General features: G+C 44.5%; 1 protein-coding gene across 1 annotated transcript in view; it reads right to left on the minus strand.

Moving 5' to 3' along the window:
* The window catches only part of bicdl1 (BICD family like cargo adaptor 1), a gene marked incomplete at both ends in the record, with an annotated part of 59,233 nt that extends 45,876 nt beyond the window's left edge, over window positions 1-13,357 (minus strand). Inside the window, 2 exons of the mRNA XM_080738952.1 lie at window positions 7,826-8,041; window positions 12,902-13,357. Of these exons, the coding sequence (XP_080595078.1) occupies window positions 7,826-8,041; window positions 12,902-13,357 (672 nt within the window). The remainder of the gene's footprint in view (window positions 1-7,825; window positions 8,042-12,901) is intronic.
* Between the last annotated feature and the right edge of the window lie 10,142 nt (window positions 13,358-23,499).

Below are 23,499 nucleotides of genomic sequence, written 5' to 3' on the forward strand. Positions count from 1 at the left end.
GCGTCAGCTTATTCCTCTGTAAATGCAGGGTAGAATGACACAGCTGAAAGTCCAATTCCGACAACAATCTCCTCCTGATTGAAGCCAAAGCAGGCGGGTCGAATTACTCACCAATAACACATCACTCTTTATTGAATTCGAACCTTTTCTTGCCATGCATTTCTCAATTGATACAGGTAAAGTTCCGACAAACAAACAAACTAAAACTCACACGCACGCACGCACGCACGCACGCACGCACGCACAGGGAGAAACCTTGTATCTGTATTTCCAAAACCATTACTTTTCAGTAAATGGAAAATATCACGTGTTCCAAATGGATCCAATGTATTTTTTTTGGTTTTTTATTTATTTCGAAAATATTAAAAGGAAGAATTAGATTGTTTTTAACACATCGGGTGCCCCTGGATTGAGCCCCATTTATCCCCTCTCGCTGCCCAGGCCCACCACCATTGTATTGAATCCGGCCCTGCTGCGTCATTGCATGCGTCATGACGTCACTTGGTCACATGAGCGCAGACAGGATGTTATTGTGTAACTTTCTGTATAGACCAGTGTTGATCATAGCTGTTCATTGCCGATCAAAATTTGGACATTTTGCCGCACCCCGCCACAGTTTTAGCCATAAAACAAACATCAGAGATAAAGGGCGTTAAAGATGGGGAAATGCATTGGAGTATACGGAGAAAACCGGCCGCGCGATGCTCTCAGCGTCGACTCGAAGCGACTAGCGGCTAATGGGCTACATCCAGGCGCAGCCCCAACCTAGCGGTGAGATTTAAAGTTAATACTGTAAATACAGTAAACACGTCAACGCGTCGTGGGCCTCCAGAGACATCAAAGAGATTGGCATGTAGACACCTCGTGGGCATCCCATGAGTTAAAGAACAGCGCCAAAATTATCTAACATCATCCTTAAATTGTTTCATGCTCAAAAAAAGAGTAAGACGTTTGGGTCAGAAGCTCTAAAATATGAATAAACCCAGACAGTCTTAAACACTTTTTTTTTCCCAGCAGAAAAAAAAAATCGCGGATCGACAAACACCACCAAACTACGAGCTTGTAGATGGACTACTTTTGCGCGACACCGTCATACGACGAAATATAAAATATGGCATCAATTTATACGGAAACCTAAAAAGATAAAAACTGGATATAGTTTTCTGGCCAACAGCGATGATATGCAATATGCAAATCCATATTACCGCGGGGTGCAAAAAGTGCAGTGTGCAGGAAACTGTAACATTACAGTGCACTTGTGCGGGTGTTTTCTTTTAGCCCCACAGTTCGTGGAGCGTTCTACAAATATCGGCCAATCTTTTATGATGATGACCTGATTTCTGTTAATCCTTCTGATGTGGACCTCAAGCCAGGCGGAAGGAAATTGACCATTCTGTCGGAACAAAAAAAGCCCATTTCCACAGGCCCAACACCACTCCACTCCACACCACACCGCCCACTTGTGCTAGGTTTTCCACTACAAGGACCTGGGTAGAGTGGTGTGAAAGTGCTAAACGTGGTACTAAAAAGTATCCAATCTAGAGTCTAGAATCTAATTATAATAGTAATACATTCATACTTTAAAGTGTATTATAATCTCTGTTATAATCCATTATAGTGTATTATAATTTAGGATAGTTGTAATACAAATTTATATTGTATTATAATCACAGTAAAAGGGTCAATCTATTTCTTACCGATAGGTGTACTTTTGTGTAATGGAAAATGTAGATATTTTTATGTGGTGCGGTGTGGTGTAGTGTGGTGTGGTGTGGTGCTAAAGCTGCAGTCGAAAAGGGGCTAAAGTGTCCCTTTTTTATTGCAGATTGACTGATTGGAGTGTGTGTGTGATGCTATTTGCAGAGCTGCTTAGGGAAGTCTAATCGGGTGTAGCTACATCGCTGAAAGTCTGCATCTACTGCACAGCGGCATCAATCACAGTCCTGACACTTGTACATCACACCGACCAGGATTTCGCCATGAGTGACCTGCCAGTCTGCCGTCTCTCCCATTCTCCCTGCCGCATGTGTTGATGTTGACCCGTAAGTTAAGTAAGCCTTTGCCGAGCCATGAGGCCCATAGGGCAGGAGCCTAGGTATCTCCTGTTTCTGCAGAGTGAGGCAGCTTAATGCACTGTACAAGCAGTGTTGGGAAAGTTCACTTTCAAAATGAACTAGTTCAAGTTCAAGTCCAAAACTTCTAAAATGAACTAGTTCATTTCTTAGTTCATAATTCTACATTTTGATTAGTTCATAATTCTACATTTTGAACTAAAGTTCATGGTTCCCCAAAATGAACTAACTTAGTTCTTTTTAGTTTTTTTAACCATAATATTTTTATACTTTTGGCTATTCAAAAAAAAAAAAAGAAGAAAAAAAATGTTTAGACGTTGCTGCAAGCTATTATCATGAACGGCAGACGAACGCCGTTCACGGGCGTCAGAATGAACGCGTTCGACAATATCATTCATCAAGCGAAAACAAAGAACGTTCAGTTCACGTTCGCCCAAAATATGAACGTGTTCATGAACGATCGTTCATTGAACGCGTTCAGGTACGACACTGTGTACAAGTTAGGGCTGTCACAATTATTACATAATAGTCTAATCACAATTATCTGACATAAACGTGATTATTTTTCATAATAGTCATAATCGTTTCCATGTTGAAAAATTTCATATATTTTTTTAAAAAGTCAAAAATAGTGGAAATAGCAGATCTAGAAGGTCTTGTAGAAGGAGCTTGTAGATCGGCTATTTCCACTATCAATGTTATTTTTTAAGTATAAAGTTGTCAAATACTGTATGTCAGTAATTTATTTTTCTATATTTAGGTTGTGTCATATCTACCATGTGCACATTCAAAGCCTAAAGGCCAAACAGAAATGTAATTGACAACGACAAAAACACAATCAAATCGTTAATCGCAATTATTTGAGTGACAATTAATCGTCATGTAAAATGTCATAATCGTGACAGCCTTAGTACAAGTACACCCCATGGACATGACACTAGTATGTCGCAGGGACTTGCCCCAAGCAGGGAGGCACTGGGTCCCATTCTTTGATACGACCCGGCCGGGGAATTGAACCCCAACCTCCCAGTCTCAGGGCGGACACTCTAACCCAGGGGTGGGCAGTTATGTTTTCCATGGGGCCACATGAACAACAGAAAATATTGTGGAGGGCCGGGCCAAAAGGCAGTGCTCCCCACAAGATGTGCTCCCTGCAAACTAAACACACGGCTTTACCTCCAACTCCAGTAAATAAATACTTAGCAGTCCATTTTTTGTTGAAAACCCGGCGTTCAGCATCGACTTTTCCTTTTTAGCCACTTTAGCCATTCTTGATGGGTAAGGTAAGGCAGGTCGTCTTGACGTGTGACCAGTCTGACCACCTGCTTGTTATTTAGACAACATCCAATGATCACGCACACGTGCTGATGTACGCATTGTGTCCATATGTGCGTGAATACAAACCTTCAAAATAATAGAAATGCAGCTTTAGTCCATGCATGAGGTAAAATTAGAAAATGTGTTTATTTTGTAATTTGCCATTAACCCTACAAGGGCCGGTCAGAGTGAACAGAGCAAACTAGAATGCTATTTGGCCCTAAACAGAGAATACACCATGGCAGAATACCTCAGCAAGGTGGCCGACCCAAAACAAAGAACAATCTTGACTAGGTACAGACTCAGTGAGCACAGTCTTGCAATCGAGAAAGGACGTCACAGGCATACCTGGCTCCCTAGAGAAAACAGACTTTGCACCCACTGCACACAAAATGAAGTGGAAACTGAGCTACACTTTCTAACCACCTGTCCGCTGTACCAAGGGATCAGAGACACATACTTCCCACAGATCATAACCACCCAAGGAGAGAGTTTGAAAATATGACCAATGATGAAAAACTCCCATACCTGCTGGGTGAAGTAAAACAATGTGCAAACACAGCAGCAAGATTTGTGAGCTGCTGTGATAGGAGAAGGATATCAAATGGAACACAACCACCTTAAAAACCATTGTATATATCCCTGCTCTGCCTGCACGTAACCGTGATGCATGAAAACTGTTTTCACCTGTACATATTTTGTACTGATTGTATTGTATTGTGTACACTTCTGCTTTGGCAATGTAAACGTATGTTTTCTCATGCCAATAAAGCCCTTTGAATTGAATTGAATTGTGAACAAAGGGGCCACATACGGCCCCCAGGCTGCACAATGCCCAGGTCTGCTCTAACTACAAGGCCAATGAGCTGGTAGTGACCTGTACCCTCTCCAAAACGTTTCAACATCTTTCAGATTCAGTCCCTCGACCTCAGATTTCATGCCTCCATATCCCCTTTCACTGTCCTCTCTCTCTCTCTCTCTCTCTCTCTCTCTCCCTTTCTTGAAAGCACATTTATTTTTCAGGTGCAATCACTAGGCAGCACCTGGGAGATGACCCGTCAATTATGCAGACTTTATTGCGTAAGCCTGCAGTCCAATCACTGTAAATTATTCAAGGTAAAATATGAGAGCATCTTCTTCCATTTTGATGAGGTACTGTAGAGTAGTGAGACTTCATCCTCAGCGTGGGTTCTCACTCGGCAGAACACCTTGCGCCACGTCAGTCATGCACACCCCGAGGGTCCTTTCATGGCTCAACATGAAACACACACTCTTACACACACACACACACACACACACACACACACACACACACACACACACACACACACACACACACACACACACACACACACACACACACACACACACACACACACACACACACACACACACACACACACACACACACACACACACACACACACACACACGAAAGGGGGCTTGAGCCCCTGCCCTTTTATCCGTCTGTTAAAAAGTGCCCTCTCCAGACCATGAATGCAGTTTTTTACTATGGTGAAAGAAATGCAAATGCCCTCTTTCCATGGCATACCTGAAGGCAACATTCAAGAGAATTGCCTTGTCCAAACTCTCCTGAACTTGAACACATCATCTTATGTTGAAAGAATTGTCCTCTCTGTGTAGAAATCCATGCCGTACACCACATCTCCAGTATTGCCTTTTTTATGCTTTAGTGTGGTATCAAGTACCGAAAGTAGCCGACCTCCGAGCTCACAACGTGTCGCAGTGCGACGCGTTGTGAGCTTGGAGGACTGCTATTTTCAATATTTTCACCAAAAGGCCCTTTCAGAAATGTCAGCCCCTGCCTCTCTAACATTCTCTGCACACAGGCCTACAGTATACACACAAATTCAAATGCTTCTCAAGCAGTGTTTTTAGACCATGAGTCACCAAATACTCCAATGGATGCAGAACTTAAATTATTTGAGTTGGTCTTGGCTGCTTAAAAGAGCCAAACATCCTACTATAAATGTGCAAAATCTCAGTCCGTCCCTCTGAACTGTAGTTCACGTCATCTAGAGAAATACTTCCATATGGGCATAAAAGGTACAGACAGACAGACAGAGAAATGTCCATATATCCTATATTACATTCTAGAACTGACAGAGCGGTGCATTCTACAGAGCGGTGCATTCTACCGATCGACGACCCAAAGCAGTCCAATTGGCTAGGACTGATCACGTGGCACACGTGCCGACGTCCTCACGTCACACCAGCGCCATACGTGCTGACATAGAGTCAACACCAGGCTAACAGTTAGCTAAACAAATGATGTACTCATGTTTGCATAGTCAATAGCACTACTGTCCACATTCCAGTACATTCCATCACTTAGGCACGAGTCCCGATCACATTAACATAATCTTCATGTATGTACATCCCATTACAGCAACGTAACGTTACTCTTTTTAATTCGCAGAGTTCTTCACCGGAAGTGCGTCCGGCCGTCAAATATGTCTGACTGGAAACGTGCTGCGGCACAATAGTTCCGCCACAATAGTTCCCCCCCCAAAAAACTTTTTTTTTTTCAAAAAAACTTTTTTTTTCAAAAAACTTTTTTTTTTTTTTTAACTTTTTTTTAAGCCATATGAGCTTTTCACGTTAACAACGAGGCGAGGGGGCGTAGATGTGAGCGGCGCGTAGCACCGCAAACCTCTAGTGTTCATACAAGGGACAGACAGACAGACAGACGGGCCAACAGACCGTACTCTGACAAGGAACAGGTATTGCATAACCAGGTGGGGAATACATTTCTGCATGAAAACTGGCACAATAGAAGTCTTCGTGGGTCCAAAATGACAGACCCAAATCCTAATGGTCCAGTGATTCTGCTCAGAGATATTACAGAACCAACAGAGAGGAGCGAGACATGAGCCACAAATAAAATGAGCCAATACAAATGAAACAAGAAAGAAGCTAAAGTTAATGAAACCAGGTATAATGGAATCAGTGAGGTGAATTGTTTTGGGTAGAGCATTCCAGAGCCTAGAGGCTCGGACGACGAAGGCCCGATCACCTTTAGTTACAAGCAGGGTTCCCACACATCTTTACCAATTAATTTCCAAAACTTTTCCAAAACCTTTCCAGAATATTTAACCCGATTTCCAGGACTATATAACAATAATTCAGCTCAATAACGAGTCGCTTACTCCTATGCGCAATGCCCAAAGACAGACGTGTATGCCAGTGGTTCTCAACCTTTTCTGTCTGTGACCCACAAAATAATCATATTTGAACTGGGGACCCGGCACCCTGACGAGCACTAAGAGTAGAGGAATTTTGTATAACACGGTGAAAATAGCCGATCTACATGCTCACAACGCCTCGCGTTGCGAGGCGTTGTGAGCATTTAGTTCTGCCATTTTCAAAATGTCTGCCTCTAATATTTGACAATTTGGCCAATGTTTAATTTGTAATTTCAGAGGTATTAACAAAATCAATAACCAAAGTCAATGCATAGCTAATTTTTCCAGGACCTTCCAGGACCCTTGATCAATTCCAAAACTTTTCCAGTACTGGAAAAATATTTTTCTGATTTCAAAATATTTCCAGGAATTTCATGACCATGGGAACCCTGTGGATAGAGCATTCCAGAGCCTAGAAGCTCGGGCGGCGAAGGCCCGAACACCTTTAGTTACAAGGTACGAATTAGGGACCTTTTATGAGAGCCTGGCCTGAGGACATCAGGCAGTTCATAGGGGGGCAATAAGAGCTCAGCGATATAATGAGGAGCAAGACCCTTTCGAGCCTAATCTTAAAATCGATTCTAAAAACAACAACCGGAAGCCAGTGAAGAGTTGCCAGGACAGAAATGGTTGTGCTTCTTGGTGTTGGTTAGAAGCCTGGCAGCAGTGTTTTGCACAAGTTGGAGACAAGACAGTGATTTCTGATTTAAACTTATATAGAGAGCATTACAGTAATCTAAGTGGGATGTGAATCATGTGATGAATGCATGAATGACCTTTTCTAGATCAACACCGGACAGAAAGGACTTAATTGTTTCTCAATAATAATAAAAAAGTGGGAGTGAGACTTGAAAGGACTTGATTTTTGAAATGTTTCTCAATTGAAAAAGAGCAGGGTTGAACCATTCTTTTAACGTGGGCATTACGATTCCGAAGTTGATTTGACATTTATGGACATGTTGGCCAGATTATCCTTCAGAATTGTTGTGGATTTAGGAGGGCCAAAACGGATCATTTCTGTTATGTCTGTGTTAAATTGAAGAAGATGTTGAGACATCCAGATGATTTTATATCCTTGCAATAGCATCATATACCACTATTTATTCATATGTTAATTACAGCTTTATTTTAACAAGCAAAATGTTGTTGCAGGGTAAAGGGGGTACTTGGATTCAGAAATCAGGGAGAGGGGGTACTCAAGCTAAAAAAGATTGAGAAACACTGCCTTACCCTACTGAGTTGCTCCAGCAGTCTGTGATTCTGTTCCGAGAGCTCACTGATGGCCCTGGTCTTCTCCCTGTCGACTTCTCTCAGCTGGACCTGGTGGCACTCCAGCTCTCCCTGCAGCTGCTGGACGTCCGTCTCCAGCTCGGCCACGCGGCCCTCCCACTCGCCCTCGCGGCTCTCCAGGCGACGTCTCAACTCGTGCTTTTCCTGCTCTAGGTGCTGGGTGCGGGGGAGGAGGAGGAGGAGGAGGAAGGAGAGTTAGAAGGAAAGGAGAGCCAGGAGCGTCACAATGCGGGAGGAAAGAGGGACTGAGTTACTAGGGCCCCAGGTGGAGGGGCCCCGTCTTTAGCTATTGAAAAATAGTAGATATACAAGCTCACAGCGCGGCACCGAGTGCCGCACTGCGAGCTTGTAGATCTGCTATTTTGAAAACGTGTGGAAATCTTTGAATATATGTGTTTTTTAAGCGAACATTTGTAACTCAAATTTTGCTTCTGGGGGGTCCCTGGAACTAGATATTTTGAGATGGGGGTCCGTGGCCAAATATATATCATTTTTCGGGTCCTTCACATGAAAAGGTTTGAGCACCACTGACATAGAAACATGAAATATTCAGACTCTGCACAAATTTTCACGATTTTTCAAAAATAGCAAATCTACAAGCTCGCAGCGCGGCACTCGGTGCCGCGCTGTGAGCTTGTAGATCTGCTATTTTTCAATAGTTAAAGCACAAAATAATTGAAGTTAATCCTTGTACCCAGGGCCCAGAATTTGGTGCGACACCCCTGAAGAGAGCCATAGAGCAAGGGTCTTCAACAGGGGGTCCAGGACCCCTAGGGGGTCCTTAGAGTTACTACAGGGGGGGCGCCAAATCCTTTTGTGATGGGATAATTATTTTAAATTGACACCTTGAACCTTCTCACATCCCTATTCCGAGGATAACTTTAGACAAAAATAGCAGATCTACAAGCTCTCAACGCCTCGCAGAGCTTGTAGATCGGCTATTTTCGGCAAATAGGTTTGGTGTAGAGGTAAAAAAAGAGCAGAGTACATAGTGAAAGGTCAAGTTTACAAAATATCGACGATTTAGGTGGTTAAATATCTGAAAATACACATTGACATGAATCCAAAATAGACTGATGACAGTGCTGTCAAACAAGTCTATGAATCTATCTACGAAAATCTCCATCACACATTTATACAATATGTGGAGGGGGTCCCTGCTTCATCTCTCTCTCAGCTAAGGGGGGTCTTTGGCCTGAAAACGTCGAAGACCCCTGCCATAGAGAGAGGCCACAAAAGGTTCAAGACTAAATATGTGATTTATGACTTAAAGTTATACCATGTAACTTTTTTTATAAAACAAATCTTAAAATTGTCCTAACTGTTAAATCGCTAAAGTTTTAGAACCCCCACTCCATTATTTTCAGCTTCTAAAGCCTTCTCTTTTATTATATGTTTTCTATGATCCCTACCGGGGACCGGTTTTCGCGGCGAAATTGCGTCATCACACTACCGGCCAATCACAGCGAGGGTTATACACTGCCGGCCAATCACAGCGCATCTTGGAGTGGGGTCGCTAGGGCGGCCATATTTGTAGTCTCCCGTGTGTCTCTATACTCGGGTGCACGGTGAAGCATGGGTGAAGGAGTGTATCTCCGGAATGGCTGAACGCACAGCAACCAGGGACCCCTCAAAAGATAGATCTCGGCGAGGTGGAGGCAGACGCGGGGGAGTGAGAACCGAAGGCGCGGACGCGACCGAGGTTTGCTATAGAGCTACTGACCACAAGTTGAGCAACTTACACAGTATAGCTTTAACCACTTAAACACATGACTTTTAGTATTAGCAAAGTGGACCCGAGTAGGTTCTGTACTTGAACCGCTTTTTCCCCCATCTGCACCAGATCTCTACGCCAAAAATACCCAATCTACAAGCTCCCAACTAGCTTTGTGAGCTGGTAGATCTGCTACATTTTTGCTAATGTTTCTCCCAGAGTAAAAATGTTGGGGTTGAAGTGGTTAGGTATAATCACTGGGGATGCCACAGTAAAGCAGGCATGATTCTATTGTGGTCCTCATGATGTAGATTACAGTATATATATATATATATATATGAATTTAACGATTGAATACTGAATTGTGACACTGAATTTTGAGAATGTAGACATATTTTCCCTAGCCTATAAAGTGAGGAGTTTCATTCCGTTAGGGAGATGACATACAGATGACATACTGGCACTGACGATTTGGGGGGCGGCGGTGATATCTAATAAACATTATTGATAGCACGAACGTAAAAGCCGTGTGGAATCTTCAAAAAAACATTCCCTGCAATTTAAAAGCCATAGCAGACAGAGTGATAACCTTTAAAGCAGGGGTTTTCAAACTTTTTTGACTCAGGGCACCCCTACAAGCCGATCTACAAGCTCACAATGCGTCACAACATGACGCGTTGTGAGCTTGTAGATCAGCTATTTTTGGTGAAGAGAGTTGGCCGTAGATGGAACAATAACTCATCAAGTAAGTGCAAATCAGGTCTTCACATAGTGAAGTGATATTGATGTAGTAGTGGTATTGATGAATTCCAAATATCATCAAATCATTCTGAGGCACCTCTGGATTGCCGCCACGGCACCCCAGGGTGCCCCGTCACCCACTTTGAAAACCCCTGCTTTAGAGGCTGAATCGTCTCTTAGCTAAACTTCAGAAGAAATGAATGAATAGCTTTTCTCTCCCCACAATGAACACATAAGTGTTTTGGCAAATTGGAAACGCAGAAACGCTGAAATTGTAGCCTATAAATTCCCGGAGTGACAGCTAAGAGATTGGGATTCTGTGGACGGGGATAAGGGGCAGAAAGATGCCCTGCATCAATCACCAGCTTTTTTCCAGCAGTGTGGAGGGGCGTTGTCATTGAGGATAAGCCCCACGGCTAAATCTGATGGCATTTGGGTAAAAGATTATCTGCAGGGGATCAAATCAGAGTAGAAAAACAAAACAACAAAACAACATCAAGCCACAGGTTCGGCTAGATGGAGGGCCTGAACCCACATTAAACAATGTTTTAGCCCTTCAAAGGAGTAGTTCACCCCCAAAATGATTCAATAATATTTTTTGTTTTTTGTCACATTCCTAAGACAAAGAATTTGATTCGAGTAAATTTACCCCCATTGATTCCGGATGGGGACCCGTTTTGAAACGGGTCCCCATCCGGAACGAATGGGGGTACATTTATTGTTATCACATTTTTGTCTTAGGAATGCGACAAAAAATTAAAAATATTATTGAACTCTAGTCTCCATGGCGTGACTAATCAATAGGAAAAAAGTCATTTTGGGGGTGAACTACTCTTTTAAGACCTGGAAAGCTTTTGTGTCTCCATCCGGAATCAATGGGGGTACATTTATTATAATCAAATTATTGTCATTGGTCATTGTCATATAAGTCTCCATGGGGTGAGTAATCGCTAGGGGAAAAGGTCATTTTGGGGTTGAACTACTGTGCTACTTCTCTCGGTTGTATTGCAACATGGTGGCTGCTGGACCAAATGAACTGAACTGTACATCACATCATCATCTGGCCTTGAATGTCACAGTAAACAAGAAGCATGGTCACTGCCTGGATCAATGGCCCATCCCTGTTCAAGGGAATTATCAACATGTACTTGTAGTCAAATCAACAAGGCAGCAAAACAACAGGCCACAGGGTTTGTTGGTTCTGCCAGATCTGCTATATTTGAAAGTCTGAGTTTTTAAATGTATTTATTATTAATGTATTTTGTCGTAGATTAGAGTTTATCATGATTGATTATGTGTGACGTTATAGAGTAGATCATGTGTTCATTGATTATATTAATATCTAGGTCTTTATGATACTAATACCTGATAGTTAGGAGTAGAGAGGCCTTCAGTAGGCCTCAGTAACTATTGTTTTGGTAAAGCCTATCTTGTTATGGTACAGCTTGTTCCAGAGGCCTTGAAGCCACACAGTATAACTCTAGTATCTGACCATTCCTCTTGGCAGAACTCCTATACCACTGCCCAGAGTGATAATTGTACTTCTGTCCATGATATCATGTTACATAACCTTGACCATCACCACCACCACCACCTAATATAATTGACTTGTCTCCTCATTTTCTCATGATTATTGATTGATCTGAATTCCACCACAGTTTCAAATAATGACATGCCCAAAGAGAATCAGAGGTGCAGTAGAGGCTGATATTACCAACTACCAATACAGGCTGGCCACTATAGCTCAGCCCTGGATAAGGATGGGATCAAAGTAGAGTGACAACAAGGCTCAGCAACCTTACCCAACACTGGGCCACAGGTTCAGACAAAAACAGGAACAGAAAAGTCAGCTTTAAAAGGGGCTGATATTAGAGCGTAGAATAATAACCCTGAGCTGTGACATGATGCTGGATGTTGACCAAACAACTGAACAGATGTACAGTAGTAAATACAGGAGGAGGATCTGGACATTGCAGCTATAGGGGGATTAGGCTTTGTTTTCCCCAAATCCATGTGCCGCCTTGAATAGATAGGTTTAAATGAAATATGAACAAAACAAACAAAACAAAAAACGCTTAGCTCAGTATGCTTAATAACTGTATGGGGATGGTGTGAGACACTAATTTCAAAACAGCTTCTTCTTAAAGGCACGCTGCCTGTAAGCTTGGCGAAATCAGAGTCTCTCACATTAACATGATTACCTGCTGCCTCATAGCCCCCCCCCCCTTACGAAGTTCATAAACTATAACTCCAATTGAATAAATACTTAGATATCATCGAAGTATTTATTCAATTGGATTATGTAACTGGGCTGTATTCTCTGCTGACTATCAGGGGAAGAAACGTTTTATATAACAGGACAACAGGTAGACTATGTCTTGAAGGCAACATTTTGTATCGAACTGAGTTTGTTTACACAGCATAGGCCCACACAAGGCTAAGCTAGATCACGGAGTTGGGTAAAAAACATGAAATAACTCCGAAATAGGCCTTTAGACTTCTCAAGCTGATATACAATTTTAAATCTAGGGTTAGTATGATAGTGCGTCTTGAAAAATCACCTCTAGTTTCTCGTTGAGATCCTTGTTCATTTTCTCGTATTGCTTGGTCAGGTCTTGGTTTCTTTCCAGCAAGGCTTTGCCGAGTTTAGCAGCTAAAACCAAGTCTTTCTCCTTTTGACGGAGAAGCGACAACAAGTCTGTGTTGTTTTGCCCATGCAGCGCGTCGGGCGCTTCTCCCAAGTCCGACAACAACTCTTCCTCCCCGCTCCGCTCCCCGGCAGTAAGCATGGCTAATTCCTCCTCCAACGCCATCCCGAGGCCTCCGGAGCTGCTACCGTGGTGTAGCAGCAGTGATGATGAGTGATGACCCTGAAACGCCGGCGTGTCTTCTTGTTGTGCGGTGGTTGTGTTGGCCTGCTCCAGAGCCGGGCGCTCCATGCAGTCGCTGTCCAGCACGAGTGGTGCTGAAACCGACGGAGACGTAGTAGTGTGCAGGTCGAGGCAATAAGCTGACATCGCCTCCCCGGCGGAGGAGGAGCAGGAGGGGGGGAAAGGGAAAAGCCACCAGATAGCCTTAAAGCCGACTGATTTTTACTCCGGCTGAATCCACCCTGGTGCTGCTGCAGGGCCGGCAGGCTGGCGATCACATCCACCGGACGACAGTTCGTCCATCGATACGGCTTCCCTCGTTAATTCCAGCCCATGATTGAGACGCACTTTAAAACGAAAAATCACAGCAGAACACCTGTCTCTCAAATTACCCCCCCATCATCATCCCCACACCCCCCGACGCATTCACGCTGCTCAACTTGCTCTCCTCTCTAGGTTAATTTGGTTAAAACCCGCAAACACCTCCCCCCACCCCCCGCCTCCTCTGCGATCAGCTGACGATGTGTTTATTATTAGAGACGAACGATAAATAGGTTGTTTTTCTTTTTAATCGCCTAATCAGCCGCCTTGAAGAGCTCTCAACAACGGTCGGTAAGTCAGTGTCCATCCCGTCGCGGGGTCCCGGTCCACCATGTTGACTCACTGACTGCCTGTTACACTGGAGGCATCCTATATCTGTTTGAGAGAGAGAGAGAAGCCAAATAAAAACTATCTCAGCAGAGCGCGCTCCCGATTAGCCCCCAAATGCGCGTTCCCCCAAGCTCCTGACGTCAGCTGAAACCTGTTACGAATACACCTGATTGGCTAAAAATGATAGCGCCATATTTTGGTGCTTTCTACGGCTGCATAGCACGGCCAGGGGCGTCACAAGGGGGGGGAGTGGGACTGAGTTACTAGGGCCCAAGGTGGAGGGGCCTTAATTATTTTATGCTTTAGCTATAGAAAAATAGCAGATCTACAGGTGCCGCGCTGTGAGCTTGTAGATCTTCTATTTTTGAAAAGTCGTGAAAATGTGTGCCAATCTTTGAATATATGTATTTTTCAAGCGAACATTTGTAACTCAAAATTTGCTTCTGGGGGGGTCCCTGGAACCAGGGCTGTATTAAGCATTGGGCCGGTAGGGCCGTTGCCAGTAGGGGCCCTTGGCTCTCAGGGGCCCTTGGGGGAACTGGGCCGCGTGGTCATTGACAACTTACTAAAATTAAATGTATGTTAATTCAAAATCAAATGTGTGGGCCCCTCCTCTGTTGTATACAGGTGCTTTCTTGGCCCGCAGGTGATCATCATGGCTTAAAATCCGAGCTGGGTAGTGCGTGGGTGGGAGGGAGGGGGGGTTATTGTGGGGGGTGGGGGGCCCCTAAAAAATTATAGGCCAGGGGCCCTCGTGGGGGTTAATCCGTCCATGCGGCTGGAACTTAATATTTTGAGATGGGGGTCCATGGCCAAATAGCCTACATATCATTTTGGGGGTCCTTGACATGAAAAGGTTTGAGCACTACTGAAACATAGGTTTAAAAAAAATAGCAGACCTACAAGCTCACACTGTGAGCTTGTATATCTGCTATTTTTCAATAGTTTAAGCACAAAATAATGCGTAATAATGCGTTCCCAGTCTAAATGGGTTAAACCCCCTCCCCCTATGAATAACATTCATGGGGGGTCCACAGTGAATCCTTGTACCCAGGGCCCAGAATTTAATTGGTGCGACGCCCCTGAGCACGGCGTCTATTTCTATTTCCGTGTTCTGTTCTGTCGGGCACGTGCGCAGGTCCATGAACGTGAGTGTCATATCAGACGCAGGCTCAGCAATTTAACCAATAACCTCCTTATAAGTCAGCCTACTGGATGAGGGTCATGACTCATGCATGCAAATGCTTGTCTACATTTGACAGCGTTCACACATTTTTAACTGTGGGCAGCGGCGTCAGTTCAGAAAAAGCTAAGGTATGGCAACATGACTGGTGTCTCGCGCACGTGCAAGACACCAGTCATGTTGCCATACCTAAGCAACAACAGGCACGATTACAGTTCATTTTATTATTTCCCCCTGTGGCCAAGGTATGGCAGCTGCCATAGCTTGCCATACCCAATTGACGCCTCTGACTGTGGGAAAGTAATTTTGCCTCAGACACGACCCCCATAACAACAACATATAAGAAAATCCCTTTCCCCCCCCAACAAAGACTATTGAGAAGGGGTAAGTTTGGGGTTGAAAGCATTTTCAATTCTCAAATAGCCTACTACAATGAAATATGTGGCACCAGAAAGCTGGATTAAACTATATGCAATGAGATTTTCCACTTGATGAATAATATCTTGCCTGCATCACAAACAGGCATCACCCAAACAAGAATGAATAATTCGTCGTCATCACAAACAAACAGGTGAAGAAGACTGAGAGCCTCCTCCGAGACAGAAAGGTAAACTCAACCTAATTTAGAAACTCTGATGATCGTGATGGTGTGTGTGTGTGTGTGTGTGTGTGTGTGTGTGTGTGTGTGTGTGTGTGTGTGTGTGTGTACTGCCTAGGGCCAGTGTAGTAATGTTTAGGCTATGGTTAGTGATTTCAAACAAAGCATCCTTCTTTTCATCCAGAAAAAGTAAAGACACAAAAGAATTAGGTCACATAAGTCCCCCTCCATAGGCCTACAGCCGCCTACTACTGTAGTTAATGGAACCCTGGCATTCCTATATTCCTGCTTCTGGGGCTAACATTCGAAAATAGCCGATCTATAAGTTGACAATGATAACCCATAGTTTATTGCTCATAAAGTAAAGACATGTTTTTCATGTACGATTGTTGGTGTTTAGTGAAATTGCATAAGAATTGAATTATTTAGTATCCATGTTTTTATCGGGCAGTCTACACAATTAATTAAATTAAGCCTTTCTATTTGTTTTCTTATCACAAACCTAAATAAATAAATCAATTCTGCTTCATGGCTCTATAGCTCCCTCTGTGGAGAAAATCAGATATCACAGTAATAAGGTTATTTTAAGCACCCCTAAAGAAATGTGCAGGATTCAGTGATGAGTAGATTTTGTTAGGTTTTCATGCATGCAGTGTTACAGGCCACAAGTGAATCTATTATACTGTAATTGTTGGAAAATAGATGAAGGACCTATGGAAAATATGTTGTTTTTCAATTTTGACAGACACTTCCACTGCAAACATATACCGCACTGTATACGTATTATTTTTCAAAACACGTAATTAATTTCTCTCTGTAACATATTGCTGTATCTGTTAAAGCCAGTGGAGGAAAGTACAGCAACCCAGTACATTTACTCAAATATGTTGTCTTGTTAGTAATCTTACATTGCCTGAGTATTTTCCTCTATTGATATGCCAATGTATAGATTAGTTCTACTCTATCTATAGCAACCAGCAACCACACTACTGTAACTACAATAATAATTTAGGACATTCACATGTTATTATCCAGAGCAACTTACAAAGTACAAGATGAGTAAATGGCCTGAACCTTATAGTCAACAAATGACATGGTAGGCCTACTTACGATTTACAAATACATTTACACAAATAATTGCTATTAGCGATTTAGGGTAAGTGATTTGATATTTAATTCAAATAATAACAAAATGGGTCTATGTTCTGATAGTACTACGTAGTTACTATAGAGTGTTATGTTCTGATAGTACTAGTTACTATAGAGTGTTATGTTCTGATAGTACTAGTTACTATAGAGTGTTATGTTCTGATAGTACTAGTTACTATAGAGTGTTTGGTCCATATTTGGACTTCTTTGGACTCCTGTGAGTTGTCACCCCTGTTGGGTGACAACTTCTGACAAGTTTTCCTCCAATCAGGATAGAGTGGGGCCTTCCTCCAATCATGATCGAGTGGGGGGCGGGCCTTAAGCGCACCAAGGCCTGCCCCCACTTTATCACGATTGGAGGAAGGCTGTCACCTACATGAAAACTGAAACTTAAGTGAAATCAATTACCCTAACTTTAATTGTGTCTTTGGCGTTGAACATTGGAACAGAATAACTTTTAAATTCCTGTTTGTTTTTTAAGCTTCATAAGCACAAATTGCACTGGGCAGATATGACCTACAACTTAAATATACAAATGTAGTACCGGCGTAATAAGCCTGACAACGCCACCTCCCGTAAATAGAGGGGACAGGAGGAACCCCTTAACGTTTAGACCTTTTAAATATACAACACTGTGTAGTGTGACCAAACTTCCCCTTAAACAGGAACAATTCGACAGAGGCACTTTGTTATGAATAATAGTACAAATCTTTATTACAAAGTAGCTACCAAATACATTAATGTAACTTCAATAAAAGCAACAGGGCAAAACAAGTAAGTAAGGCAAGACTTAATTAATAAGTGACAAGTTAGCGAGAAAACTCTCCTATAAGGAAGGGCGGGTCAGCCCGTGCACACTATGCTATATACCAGCAATGCTAGGGAAAGAATAGGGGACAGGCCTGGCACCAATATAACTCATGCAATAATAATAAAAAGATTCAATACAAAACCATGCAGTGCCAGGGATTAAACGTACACACCAATAAAACCAAAGGTCCCACAGTGCAGTCCCAGGAGAGAGGAAGAGCTATGTGCAACAGGGCAGACCCGGCCTTGAACAAGGTTACACTGTAACAGAAGGAGGAGAGAAAACCAATTAAAACTCTTCACTGTAAATACAACCTAAAATCATGCCAAACTACTATACCTCAAATAAACCATAAACCAAACAAATCAAAATGGTAAAATAACAGTGGGGAAAACAGTGGCTGGACTGGTCCCTTTAAGAAACAAAACATACATTAGTGGCCAGCCCTAGTAGAATAGACAGCAAACACTGAATTCAAATCATAAAAGTACATCAGTTGCCAGCCCTAGTATCTAAATCGAATTCAAATCATAAAAAGAACAAAACAGCTTAAAACCTACTTTGTGTTGCAGGTAATGCATACACAATGCAAGGGCAAAGGCAGGGGACCATCAGCACCAACAGCTACTGTGTAAAAGAAGACATTGATGTTACAAACCAAAACATGCTTAAAATACACAAAAAGAGGCAACACAGAATGTATACTGTTTTACCAGTAGGCCTATATCCAGTGTCTCACAGGACACCGGTCAATTCAGCACAGCAGTGGAGGTTGCTTCATTTGTGAACTGAAATAATAAATACAATTTAAAATAGGATAAAACAGTGCATCCATGTGCGCAACAAACAAAAGGCTAGCAGTAACATTAGCCTACCATGTGTTCTCAATCTCCTTCACCCTATGAGAGGGAATGCCATTCTCTGCACCAGAGTCAAATGGCTTTCTGAAGGGAGGAACCATGCTTTTATACTTCCTGGTTCCTATCATGTGACTAGGTCAGGTGCACTCACCTTGATTCCCACATTCATCCCCCCCAAAAATTGTCGTCGCCCCGACGATCAACTGACTCATAACAGTGGCTTAAACTGTTGTCTCAAGACCCAATAGAGCAGCAGTCCCTACCACCCCCGCATTGTGGCTTGCCACTGTTGACCTTGGCAGATTGTGTGGGTTAGGATTCCTCCCAGCGTTAGGCCGGGTAGTGCGTCGAACGGTTGGCATCTCCTGGCCACTATGGGATGAAATGGAATCGTCTTCAGGGGCCTCGTGTTCCACTCTATCCATCAGCTCTGTTGAGTACAGGGGGCTGTTGAGTTGCAGCAGCAGGCTGAGTTGGCATTTCCCTACCAATCCATGCCAGGGTGTCCTCGTCTCCACTACTCTCAGGGTCCTTATCTTGGTGGCTAGACTGAGGAGATGGCTCTGCCACCTCTGGCACAGAAGGTAGTGCCTCAAGTTGTGCTGCCCTCATCTCTGTACGGTGGACACGTCGCACGTTACCAGTGCCATCAGCTAGTGTAATAGTGTATGGACCGCCTGGTTCGGTCGGCACTCTGGCCACTTGATAAAGGACTGGTGACCAAACATCCTGGATCTTCCTACGACCTTGACCGTGATGATCCTTTAGGTAGACCAACTGTCCCACCTTGAAACCTGGATCATGCACATGTTGGTTGTGGTGTTGCTGGCGGTACTCTGCTGCCTCCCCAAGGTTCTTGCGGGCTAGATCTCGTGCCACCTGAAGCCGTTCCTGGTGCTGACAGACCCACTCATCCCAGGACCTCGTATCAGCAGAGTCATCTGCCTCCAGAAGGAAGTCTATTGGAAGGCGAGGTGGTACACCAAAGAGTAGGGAGTAAGGGGAATGACCTGTGGAGCGATGGATAGAGGTGTTATATGACCACACTAACTGTGAGATGTACTTTGGCCACATTCGCTTCTTTTCAGGGGGAAGAGATCGAAGCAGGTCGTGAAGGGTCCTGTTAAATCTCTCACATTGGCCATTTCCTTGTGGATGGTATGTTGTGGTCCTGGACTTCTCTATCCCGTGCAACTGACAGAGTTGGCGGATCAGGGCACTCTCAAAGTTCCTCCCTTGGTCTGAGTGTATTCTTTTGGGCACTCCGAACCGGGTAAACCAGTTGTCAACCAGGACCTTTGCTACGGTCACAGCACTTTGGTCTTTAGTCGGCACAGCCTGTGTGTATTTAGTGAAAACGTCAGTCATCACAAGCACATTCTCTCTCCCGTCTGTTGCAGGTTCAAGCAGGGTGAAGTCAATGGCAAGTACCTCCAATGGCTCACTGGCAAGGAGGGCACCCTGGTAAGTCTTCACTCCAGGCTGAACAGCCTTGGAAAGAACACAACGTTGACAGTTCTGACAGTACTTCTCGATCTCCGTTCCCATCCCTGGCCAGTAACATCTTTGCCTTGCCAGGTCAGTGGTCCTTCGCACACCCTGATGTCCATGTTGGTCATGGATGCTGTTTAGAAGTTCCAGGTGAAGGCATGCGGGAAGAAGGAATTGAGTTAGTAAACCCCCTTGTGGTGCATTGATCTGTCTATACAGCAGGCCGTCCTTCTCCAAGATACGATCCCACTGCCGCAGTAGAAGCCGAACATCCTCTGGGAGCTGTGACCGCTGTTCTTTAATTGGAGGCCTCCCCATCCTCCAAAAAGTAAGAAAAGCTTTTAGAACTGGGTCGGAACCCTGTAAGGTTACCAATTCAGCTGTTGTTCTACTGGGCAAGGCACCAATCTGCAGCTGTGTCACAACCTCTGGTTCCTCTGGATCATGCTGAGGGTCTGGATTACTTTGGGTCTGCTGGTCAGGCTCCTCATGCCGTCTCACTGGGTCACTGTACTGGCGGGAGAGCGAGTCAGCATTTCCGTTGTTCTTTCCTGGTCGATAGTGCACAGTGAAATCAAAGGCTGCCAGTTGGGCTACCCACCGTTGTTCGACGGCACCCAGCTTGAGAGTCTGGAAGTGACTTAGAGGGTTATTGTCAGTGTACACTTTGCATTTACTACCCAGCAAATAGTCTCTGAATTTCTCAGACAATGCCCACTTCAATGCTAGGAACTCCAATTTCATAGAGCTATAATTCTCCATGTTGCGCTCAGAACCCCGCAGTGACCGACTAGCATAGGCTACTGGCTTTAACTTGCCCTGCTGCTCTTGTGAAAGGACAGCTCCTAAGCCTTGATGACTAGCATCCACCTCCAAGACGAAGGGCTTGGTGAAATCAGCAAAAGCCAAAATAGGTGTACTCGTAAACATCTTCTTCAGGTCACTGAAACTCCGCTCGCACGCCTCGGTCCACATGGTGGGCAGGACAGCGGCTGGCCTCTTTCTGTTTTCTTTGGCTACTTTGATGACATCAGCCACCAGTTGGTGCAAAGGGGCAGCTAACTGAGCAAAGCCCTTCACAAAACGGCGATAATAGCTACAGAAGCCAAGGAATGAACGGACCTCTGATACATCCTGGGGCCGCCTCCAGTTCGCCACTGCCGAGACCTTCTCTGGATCAGTTGCTACTCCTTCTCTGGACACCCGGTGTCCAAGATACTGCACCTCCGTCCTGAAGAATTGGCATTTGCTCAGTTTTGCTTTCAGCCCCTTCTGTTGTAGTCGGCTGAGAACCATCTCAAGTCTCTTCAGGTGCTGTTCGATTGAAGTGGAAAAGACAATGACATCGTCAAGATAAAGCAGAACAGACTGAAGGCTTTGATCACCGAAGATCTTTTCCATGAGCCTTTGAAAGGTCCCAGGGGCATTGCATAAGCCGAAAGGCATTCGTTCAAATTCAAAGAGGCCAAAGGGTGTACAAAAGGCTGTCTTTGCTTTATCAGCTTCAGCTACAGGGACCTGATGGTAACCACTTGCTAGGTCGATGGTGGAGAACCACTGAGCACCACAAAGGCCATCCAAAGACTCTTCAATACGGGGTAGTGGGTAAGCATCCTTCCTCGTTTTAGAATTGAGCTGCCGGTAGTCCACGCACATCCTCAGCTCTCCAGTCTTCTTCTTCACCAAGACAATGGGGGATGCGTAAGGACTGCTGCTCTCCCTGATAACTTTACTATCAAGTAGCTGCTTAATGTGGTCTTTCACAGCCTGCCACTGAGTAGGGGGTATTCTCCTATATCTTTGACGGATTGGGACCTCATCAAGAAGGGGTATCTCATGTGTAATTTCGTCAGTGCACCCTATATCTCCCTCCTGTTTAGCAAAGACTTCGTTATACCTCCCCAATAACTCCTTAGCCTGTTTCTCTGCTACAGGTGGGAGTTCTGGCCAGTGCAACGCTGCAATAGAGTCAGGGATGGTCGGAGGAGGCCCTCCTGCAGCCTGTGCACTGACCAGTGTCACCTGAGCAACCTCTTTGCACCCTTCCTCAAAGTGTAGCTGAGGTTCTTCTACTCCCTCAACTAGATGTAACACACCTAATACCTGTTTAGAGTGGACGGTAGCTCCTGTGGCTCCAACATTAACCACAGGTACATATGCCACACCATTGCTGACAGTCACAAGGGCGGGGGACATTAACAGGCCAGGGGCAAGGTCTGAGCCACCAGGCTCCAAGAGCATAGTTTTTGTCGGGGCATGGGGGACCTTTGGACAATTAACTTGGACAAATTTGACAGACCCTGCTGGTATAAACTCCCCTGCCTTGTCAAGAACACGGACACGGCCCTCAGGAAGCAATGGACAGGCTTCCAGCCTATGACAGTGGCGTAGGGCTGACCCCCAGCTTACATCTGCCTGAATGGCGGATAAAGAGGCAAAAATAGCTTCCCCATGCTCAATGAATAGCTCTCTGTAGCATTCTATGACCACATTCATCCCCAATAACCCTGGGACAGCGTGTTGCTGTGGTGTACAAGCAGTGTCTTTTATAACCAAAATCCCACGACTTGGAATCTTTTTACCCAGAACTTGGACATCCAACTCTAGGTATCCCACATAGGGGATAGCTAACCCATTAGCTGCCTTCAATGCCAACCACCCACATGACTTAAGTTTATGGGCACCCCAGGGCTTAAATACATCATTAAAAAATGACTCTGTAATGGTAGTAACCATGGAACCTGTATCCAGCAAGCATTTCACCATTACTCCACCCATCTCCACCTCTACTTCAGGGCATCTACCTATAAGTTGCTGGGCAGCGGTCGAAAAGGGTGGGAGCTGTGTAGGTTGAGCATTGCCAATGGTCTGATTACTAACATTTGCACTGTTTACAAAGCCCATACCTGAGGATCCCACAGCAGGGTAGGCTGGGCCTGATTCGGGCTGAACACTGGGCATGCTGGATGAGCGTGGCCTCGGCCCCTGGCGACACTGGCGGAGGACATGTCCCGGCTGCTGACAACGGAGGCAGATGGGCAGGCCTTCTGGGGTAAACTGGAGATTTGGTTTATAGGGACGAGCAGCAGGCTGGTCTAGTACACGTTCTATTTTAGATAGACTTTTCATAATGCTGTCAATTTGTGACTGCTGTTGCTTGAATTGTTCCTGCAACACTGAAAACTCAGATCCCTTCTCGCCTCCCACCGCATGACAGGCCCCCTCTACATCAACCCCGCAGTGATGAAGACCAGCCCGAGTCTGTCCAGAAGGCCGTTCCCCCTCCTCCACCCACTTAATGGCTTCTTGTCGTAATGCCAAGAAAGAAATCAAGGGGCGTTGCCTTACAATGCTCTTTAACTCTCGTCGCAAGGATACATCACGCACATGTTCCAAAAACTGGTCTCGAACAAGAGTATCTAGGTCTGTCAACCTATTTGGATATGCACGTTTTATATTCTCGATTAATGCCGATAGGGAATGAGAAAACTCTTTTAAAGACTCCCCCTCTTTCTGTTTTCGATCAAAGAACTGTTTCTGTAGGCT

The sequence above is a fragment of the Nannobrachium achirus genome (genome assembly GCF_963921795.1).
Source record: "Nannobrachium achirus genome assembly, chromosome: 12".
Lineage (NCBI taxonomy): Eukaryota > Metazoa > Chordata > Actinopteri > Myctophiformes > Myctophidae > Nannobrachium > Nannobrachium achirus.